General features: G+C 33.8%; 1 protein-coding gene across 1 annotated transcript in view; it reads right to left on the bottom strand.

Moving 5' to 3' along the window:
• Positions 1–5,254: 5,254 nt before the first annotated feature.
• The window catches only part of LOC100370630 (phosphatidylinositol-3,5-bisphosphate 3-phosphatase MTMR6-like), a 64,652-nt gene continuing 60,391 nt past the window's right edge, over positions 5,255–9,515 (bottom strand). The window contains exons 13-15 of the mRNA XM_085497683.1: positions 8,482–8,608; positions 6,859–7,155; positions 5,255–5,811 (exon numbers count right to left, since the gene is read on the bottom strand). Coding sequence (XP_085353809.1) covers positions 5,641–5,811; positions 6,859–7,155; positions 8,482–8,608 — 595 coding nt within the window. The 3' untranslated portion in view covers positions 5,255–5,640. The remainder of the gene's footprint in view (positions 5,812–6,858; positions 7,156–8,481; positions 8,609–9,515) is intronic.

Below are 9,515 nucleotides of genomic sequence, written 5' to 3'. Positions count from 1 at the left end.
CATAAATTTCACCCCTGAAGTAATGCGATTATCCAAAAGCACCCATGTACCAAAGTTTCAGTGGCATTTCACGGAAATGTGGAACACCTATGAATAGGCCAATTTATGAAAATAAGATAATTACTTAGTACTAAGCACAAAATTGAACCCTAAAATAAATACTTGTATGGCTTATTATTTCTTGAGATACTGGTGAAAGAGAAATAAATTGGGTAATTATTATATGCAAATTAAATAATTAGTATGCATATATTTCAACCAAATATTAATCAGGTCTGCACACTGTCCAAGAGTAACTTTGCACTTCCTTTCAATGAAATCTGATGCCTTGGGATATTGAACAGACACACACATACACAGATGCACAAACTGCAAAGACTCCCACAGTGTGCTTCACACAAGGGAGTCAATTACCGATAATAGTCCCCGAGTTAAAAATAAAGTGATGAAGTTTGTTACACAACTCTAAAGGTTTATTACTTTGCATGATTAGAACATTGAACACAATATATACATTGTACACAGAGTCCAGGGTAGCATTTATACATTGTACACACCACCTTATATTTATAATATATATACAAAACAACACTATGCATAAATAACTTGGAAGCCACAATGTTTCTAACTTGGTAAAACTCCTTGACTGTATAAGACTCATTAATTATGCTAATTATGACATCCATAGATAAAAAAAAAAAGAATTTTTGGCTTTTGAAATAAAAAATATGATAAAAATACACTTTTCGGCTTGGAAAAGAGGCAGTTATGCTACACACGTTCAAATTTTGTGTAAATACATTTCATCCAAGTATGTTTAGTTTATAGGTCATACTGGTAAGATCACTGCTGCCCATTCAAAAAATTGTACTCAAAATCTACACTGTAAAGCTATGTTGACGTCCAGCTTACAGACGTTCTTAAACCTGACTCGTAATTGTACAGCACCACAAACAGTAGGTTTAACTTCTCAAATACTACGTACAGAATAAGAAATCAACAATCTACTAAGTTCAACATGAATATGAAACAACAGCAAGCCAACATTTGTGATATGCAAGCTAGAAAAAAGATGCTAGTCAAAAGTTACAATTTTTTTTCAGTTATTTTATTATATTTTAAGTTTAGTGTTTTGTGCTCAGCCTTGTATAATCATTAAACATGTGCAGTGTTATATAAATCAAAATTGCTTGATTTCATTTAAAACACTTTTAGAGTCTTTGATGTGCATCCTTGTTGGGTCACTGTGCACAGAAAATGGTGCAAGCACAAGGTTATAGATTGCACTTGGCGATGACTTCTACGACAGGAAATACATGTTCTACTTGTAGTAAAATTGCATATTCAAACATCAATACTAGACTATACATGTATGTATTCAGTCCACATTATTCATGAACTTAAACTGTGCGTGTATTACAGCAATTAAAAAGTAGCTCACAACTATATACAAACCACATAAAATGCATCTCTATACATGAAAGTCATTTGCATATAATTAGCATAAACAATTAAGGAGATTGACTCATCATTTGCTGGCTTCTATACCATTGTATGGCGGAATGGATATATTTTGGAACAGTAAGGAATAAATGAGAGTAAGTTTTCGTAGAATTGAAAATGACAATTTCAGAGCCATCAGAAAATACTAGTATGTATCATGGGTAAACTAACTATAGCATGTTACAATACATTACAGCATGTCAGAATACATTACAGCATGTCAGAATACATTACAGCATGTCAGAATGCATTACAGCATGTCAGAATGCATTACAGCATGTCAGAATACATTACAGCATGTCAGAATGCATTACAGCATGTCAGAATACATTACAGCATGTCAGAATACATTACAGCATGTTACAATACATTACAGCATGTCAGAATGCATTACAGCATGTCAGAATACATTACAGCATGTCAGAATACATTACAGCATGTCAGAATACATTACAGCATGTCAGAATACATTACAGCATGTCAGAATGCATTACAGCATGTCAGAATGCATTACAGCATGTCAGAATACATTACAGCATGTCAGAATACATTACAGCATGTTACAATACATTACAGCATGTCAGAATGCATTACAGCATGTCAGAATACATTACAGCATGTCAGAATACATTACAGCATGTCAGAATGCATTACAGCATGTCAGAATGCATTACAGCATGTCAGAATACATTACATCATGTCAGAATACATTACAGCATGTCAGAATGCATTACAGCATGTCAGAATGCATTACAGCATGTCAGAATACATTACAGCATGTCAGAATACATTACAGCATGTCAGAATACATTACAGCATGTCAGAATACATTACAGCATGTCAGAATGCATTACAGCATGTCAGAATGCATTACAGCATGTCAGAATACATTACAGAATGTCAGAATGCATTACAGCATGTCAGAATACATTACAGCATGTCAGAATACATTACAGCATGTTACAATACATTACAGCATGTCAGAATGCATTACAGCATGTCAGAATGCATTACAGCATGTCAGAATGCATTACAGCATGTCAGAATGCATTACAGCATGTCAGAATACATTACAGCATGTCAGAATGCATTACAGCATGTCAGAATGCATTACAGCATGTCAGAATGCATTACAGCATGTCAGAATACATTACAGCATGTCAGAATGCATTACAGCATGTCAGAATACATTACAGCATGTCAGAATGCATTACAGCATGTCAGAATGCATTACAGCATGTCAGAATACATTACAGCATGTCAGAATACATTACAGCATGTCAGAATGCATTACAGCATGTTACAATACATTACAGCATGTCAGAATACATTACAGCATGTCAGAATACATTACAGCATGTTACAATACATTACAGCATGTTACAATACATTACAGCATGTCAGAATGCATTACAGCATGTCAGAATGCATTACAGCATGTCAGAATACATTACAGCATGTCAGAATGCATTACAGCATGTCAGAATACATTACAGCATGCTATAATGCATTACAGCATGTCAGAATGCATTACAACATGTCAGAATGCATTACAGCATGTCAGAATACATTACAGCATGTCAGAATGCATTACAGCATGTCAGAATACATTACAGCATGTCAGAATACATTACAGCATGCTATAATGCATTACAGCATGTCAGAATGCATTACAGCACGTCAGAATACATTACAGCATGCTATAATGCATTACAGCATGTCAGAATGCATTACAGCATGCTATAATGCATTACAGCATGTCAGAATGCATTACAGCATGCTATAATACATTACAGCATGTCAGAATGCATTACAGCATGTCAGAATACATTACAGCATGCTATAATACATTACAGCATGTCAGAATACATTACAGCATGCTACAATACATTACAGCATGTCAGAATACATTACAGCATGCTATAATACATTGCAGCATGTCAGAATACATTGCAGCATGTCAGAATGCATTACAGCATGCCAGAATACATTACAGCATGCTATAATACATTACAGCATGTCAGAATACATTACAGCATGCTATAATGCATTACAGCATGTCAGAATACATTACAGCATGTCAGAATGCATTACAGCATGCTATAATGCATTACAGCACGTCAGAATACATTACAGCATGCTATAATACATTGCAGCATGTCAGAATACATTACAGCATGTCAGAATGCATTACAGCATGCCAGAATACATTACAGCATGCTATAATACATTACAGCATGTCAGAATACATTACAGCATGCTATAATGCATTACAGCATGTCAGAATACATTACAGCATGTCAGAATACATTACAGCATGTCAGAATACATTACAGCATGTCAGAATACATTACAGCATGCCAGAATACATTACAGCATGCCAGAATACATTACAGCATGTCAAAATACATTACAGCATGTCAAAATACATTACAGCATGTCAGAATACATTACAGCATGTCAGAATACATTACAGCATGTCAGAATGCATTACAGCATGCCAGAATACATTACAGCATGCCAGAATACATTACAGCATGTCAAAATACATTACAGCATGTCAGAATACATTACAGCATGTCAGAATACATTACAGCATGTCAGAATACATTACAGCATGTCAGAATACATTACAGCATGCTATAATACATTATAGCATGTCAGAATACATTACAGCATGTCAGAATGCATTACAGCATGTCAGAATGCATTACAGCATGTCAGAATACATTATAACATGTCACAATACTTGAAATACTGTCATTGTGTATGTATCTGTCCAATATTTTCTAGTGATCAATGTTCAGCTTAAAAACCTTCTCTAAAGTAGTACTCTATATACCGTCAGTTTGCTAATGAGGTTCACTTTTCACATAACCTACACAAATTGAATATAAATGGTATTGCCATGGTTTTGAGTTACTTGTGATTATTTCACACACAACTTAATTCTCCAATAAATTTCGAAATCAAAACTTTGCAGAGTTTAAGTACACATAAGGCATTGGGGTCTTACTGCATTGTTAATGATAACAATGAATAATAATGAATGCTTGAGGGTTTTTATATTTTGACAAACCTTTCCAGAAACCTTTTAAAATGTGACACCATTTACTTATTGCACAAAAAGAATTGTATTGTATGTACACTCTCAGTGGAGTAAAAAAAACAAGTTCTCACAAATGTAATATTACAAATCTCACTTACAATAAAAAATACAATACTACAAGTATAGTACAACAGTTTAAAGTATCAAATACTGCCACCACATACACAGTATAATGGTTTATAGTATCGGATACTGCCACCACATACACAGTATAATGGTTTATAGTATCGGATACTGCCATCACATACACAGTATAATGGTTTATAGTATCGGATACTGCCACCACATACACAGTATAATGGTTTATAGTATCGGATACTGCCACCACATACACAGTATAATGGTTTATAGTATCGGATACTGCCACCACATACACAGTATAATGGTTTATAGTATCAGATACTGCCACCACATACACAGTATAATGGTTTATAGTATCAGATACTGCCACCACATACACAGTATAATGGTTTATAGTATCAGATACTGCCACCACATACACAGTATAATGGTTTATAGTATCAGATACTGCCACCACATACACAGTATAATGGTTTATAGTATCAGATACTGACATCATGGTTACAGAATTTTAATCGTATCATGTGTTTAACAAAATGGAAAAAGTGATAGATATTGTCATTTTTGTCTAATTTCAGCATACCATATATGGTGATGGAGTAGAATACAACACGCCATATATGGTGATGGCGTAGAATACAACAAGCTATATATGGTGATGGAGTAGAATACAACATGCCGCATATGGTGATGTAGAAGAATTACAATGAGCCATATATGGTGATGCATTATTCTACAACAAGCCATATATGGTGATGCAGTAGAATACAACACGCCATATATGGTGATGGAGTAGAATACAACATGCCGCATATGGTGATGTAGAAGAATTACAATGAGCCATATATGGTGATGCATTATTCTACAACAAGCCATATATGATGATGCAATAGACTACAGAATGGACATTTTCACAAAACATACTGAATACTGAAGCACATGTGAATTTAATCAGATTCATCTGTAGGTGTCGGTGTGGCAGTGGTTTTACCATTTTTGAGTTCTTTATAACAAGGTCTGCACACAGATACAGGACTCTGTGAGTAATGACCTGGTAATGGAGTTTGCTTGTCGATACATCTAGTACAAAATACTTCACCACATTTCCAGCAATGGTACTGTGAAAAAAAGAGGAAAGTTCTCTCATAGTCAAGATATATACTGATTAATGCAGCAATATTTAAGCAATAACAACTCTGAAGACTAGGATACTTTGTAATCTCTCAAGGCGGGTACCAGTATACTGTATTAATATATATATGTACTAATCCCAGGCATATGTATATACTGTGGAATACTTTATTTTCGCTGGAATTAATTTTCGCTGAAAATGCTTTTTGGGCGTTTTGCTTGGAATTTATTTTCACTGATTTTTCATGAGTTTAATGTGAAATATAGGAAAAAAAGTATATTCGCTGGATTTTATTTTCACGGAATCATCCCTTCACGAAAATAGCGAAAATAAATTCCAAGCGAAAATAAAGTATTCAACAGTATGAAGTGAATTGCGCAATATCAAATGGTAAACATGACTTTGAGAGGGGTTATTGCTACATGTATTTGACCTGAAATTAAACAAAATTGAAAAACATTGACCCAGATAGTTCAGTATACTGCAATACAGTTATCTAATACAGTCCATGCATTATACATAGTCCATATATAATGTATGGGAAAGTGTGGGAAAAAAAGAAAATTAAAAAAAATATTTAAAAAAAAATTCACAACTTTCACAAAATTAGAGATATATTCACCAAATGAACAAATTAGAAAGAAGACCAGACTATGTGTCTACATTATGAATCTCAAAGCAATCTTGCAGGCAGTTTTGGAGATGCAGTGTGTTAGGTGGGGTGTAAAACATATCAATTGTCAATGTTGTACCTTACAAACAGTGAAGTGTCCAATTAGCTAATTTGGTAGTAATCTTTTAAGCGTAAAAATGTTATAGTTTATACCAAAATTGGAAAGGTTTATTGTCAAAGTTTATTGATAGGGTGAGTAGAATTGAGTTCAGAGTAATAATTGTTTTGATGTGTTTAGACCAAAAATGTCTCAAATCAACCAATTGGCTTGCTGACTCATTAAAGTCAAATGTGTCAACTCAATAGGGTATAATCATACAAACAGTTATACACAGAAATCACAGCGGAGGCTGTACTTACCCTTCTACTGAAATGATCGAACGGTGAAGCACATGAACATTGTCGGACATTTCTTATTGTCTTCCATTCCAAGCCAACTGATTCAAACGCTTGGTTTAACTGATCTTTAGTAACGATGTCTAAATTACTTTTTGCATTTGTCATCATTATCACTTCGTCTTCACTACTAGATTCTATTGCACTGTCAAGGTCACCGCAGTTATCATTTACAATGTTCTTATCATTTAGCTCATCATTCACATCAATTGAATTCTTCTCAGCGTCCAGACTCAAAATTCTTTTCAAACTAACAATTTTCTGAAAATGAAGACCAAGAATTTAAAATTATTTCCATTTTGTCAAAACGATGTTGGTATGCGCAGTAAAATATACCACGTATCAAAACAACAAATAGCATAAATAATTTATTTCATCATAACTTTATCACATTTACATATTAGTGATGGATAATACCACTATTACCGGATTCTGCCGTAAATTCGCCCATCCGAAAAATCGTCCTAGGCAGTTTCACAGCTGGTGGGTCCTTATTGGGAGTTCAAATTTTCAAAGAATTATCATCAAATATTTTTAGGGGGGCTTATATTTTCATTGAAAAATCCACCTACTCCGATTTTCAACGCCGGAAGTTGGACCACCCAAAACGTAAGAAACTATTGAAGAAGCTAATCTAAAATTTTATACATTTCTCTTCCTGCTGGATTAAAAAGTAGACAGCACAATTTTCTCCAAAAAAATTACATTAACGAACCTTGTGCGCCAAATACAATTATTTTGTTTCATTTTATTAGTAACGAAAGTATATTCTAAAAAAAGTTTCAAATAAAAACGAACCCAACTGCATTGCTTAGTAGCAAATGATCGCGGTATCGCAATCTGGCCATGCTGCGTTTTACAACTGTTGAACTGTTATTACCTAGTAATAATTATAATAACGTGCAAAAAATAAATTAGTTGAATTGTTATGAGATGGAAATAAATTTCAAAATATTTCATCGTAAGCAAATGATTCTGATCGCATTTTCAGCGCTCGATGCTGTGGAAATGAATATCCGCCATGATTGACCTGAGACAGTGTCCTTTGACCTGACAGGTTAAATCGATAATTAACCAATGAAAACGATGGATGATGCCAACGTGTTCAAAATACCATAGCTCATTTAAATATGTTAATGTTATTAAACGCAGTACGGAAAAGATTTGCCGATGTTGTTGTACGATATTTTGGCTTGGAAAGCAACATGATTTGTTCTTAAATAAAAAAAGTAGTTGCTTTCAAAAGATAAACTCAGCATTTGAGGAATTATTTAACATTATTTACAGCGATAACAGCTCATTGTCGAAACGAAGCTTACCCATTCACGCAAGTCGTAATAAACATCAATACTCTTGAATAGGTGTCAATGACTACCAAGAAACTTTTAGGCATCAGAAAGATTAGAATAACACCTTAAAAAACTGCCGAAAAATCGCCCTGGGCAGTTATTTGGTCCCATTTTATTTTTTTTAAAACCTGAACTGCCGTTTAACGGTCCTGGGCGAATTTACGGCAGAATCCGGTACTACATGGCAATTGTACTGCAGTACACATGTAATAACAATTAATATGCAAATCATGTTTACCTTTTCTAAATATGTAACATGATCTTCTAAGGACGTTGTGTGATCTTTCATTGCACTTAAAACATCTGGTAAAGATTCTCTTGGATGAATGCCATTCTCAAATCTATTATACATACCACGCCAAAATCTACCAATACAAATATCACAGTTACATGTAATTATCATCATTGAACAGTTTTACACTAGCCACATTCATATACATCTCTGCGATGTGTCGAAGAAGGTGTTAATTCTTAAGCTAGCAAAGGGATCAACGTTGTTGCTTTAAGACAGAGGCAACAAAATGAACCTATCCGGCTCAAGCTGAAATCAACAACCTTTTCACAATTATCTCAATGTTTCATGTATTAACTGTTTTTTTTGTTTTCAATTAATTAAAACACGTATCACAATATTTTGAAATAATTTGCAGTCTTCAAAATCCATATTAACATTTTACGTAATGCTTGATTCAAAGAGAGTGGTTAAGAAATTTTTGTTTTATAAAAGAACTCTCGAAAGAATCGGCAATAATAAAATTTGTATGGATGGAAACCACAATGCATTTTATTTTATTTTACAATAGAAAAAATTATTTCATCATGTTGTAGAAAAAATACAAAGAATTTTGTAGAAATTATAAAGGCTGTAACAAAATGGAAAAATATAGCATTCTTGAATAATTTGCCATAAAAAGAATCGATAAAATGAAAAGGTACGTCAAATACATATAATATGCTTTGATGAGTCAAGCGTCTCAGCAGACATAACCCGGCATGTGCCAATAACTGTCAAAGTCCAAGAAGCAGAGGTAGATACATGAGCAAGAGTTTGCAGAGAATCATGTTTATATAAAATCACCTGCAGTCTCCACCAAGTTGTATAGTTAATAGACATCCACCAAAGTACACATTAAACACGGCAACAATGCTAGTTCACAAGAAGAAGTAAACAAATTTTTGTTTTCACTGAAAATCAGCACGCTTGTTGCAATTAATGATATTGTTTTAGCGAGAGTTGACAGTTAAATACAAGCAATCACTGATAAGAACAGT

The sequence above is a fragment of the Saccoglossus kowalevskii genome, chromosome 4 (genome assembly GCF_978046115.1).
Source record: "Saccoglossus kowalevskii chromosome 4, keSacKowa6.1, whole genome shotgun sequence".
Lineage (NCBI taxonomy): Eukaryota > Metazoa > Hemichordata > Enteropneusta > Harrimaniidae > Saccoglossus > Saccoglossus kowalevskii.
This window is presented reverse-complemented; position numbering and strand designations above follow the sequence as displayed.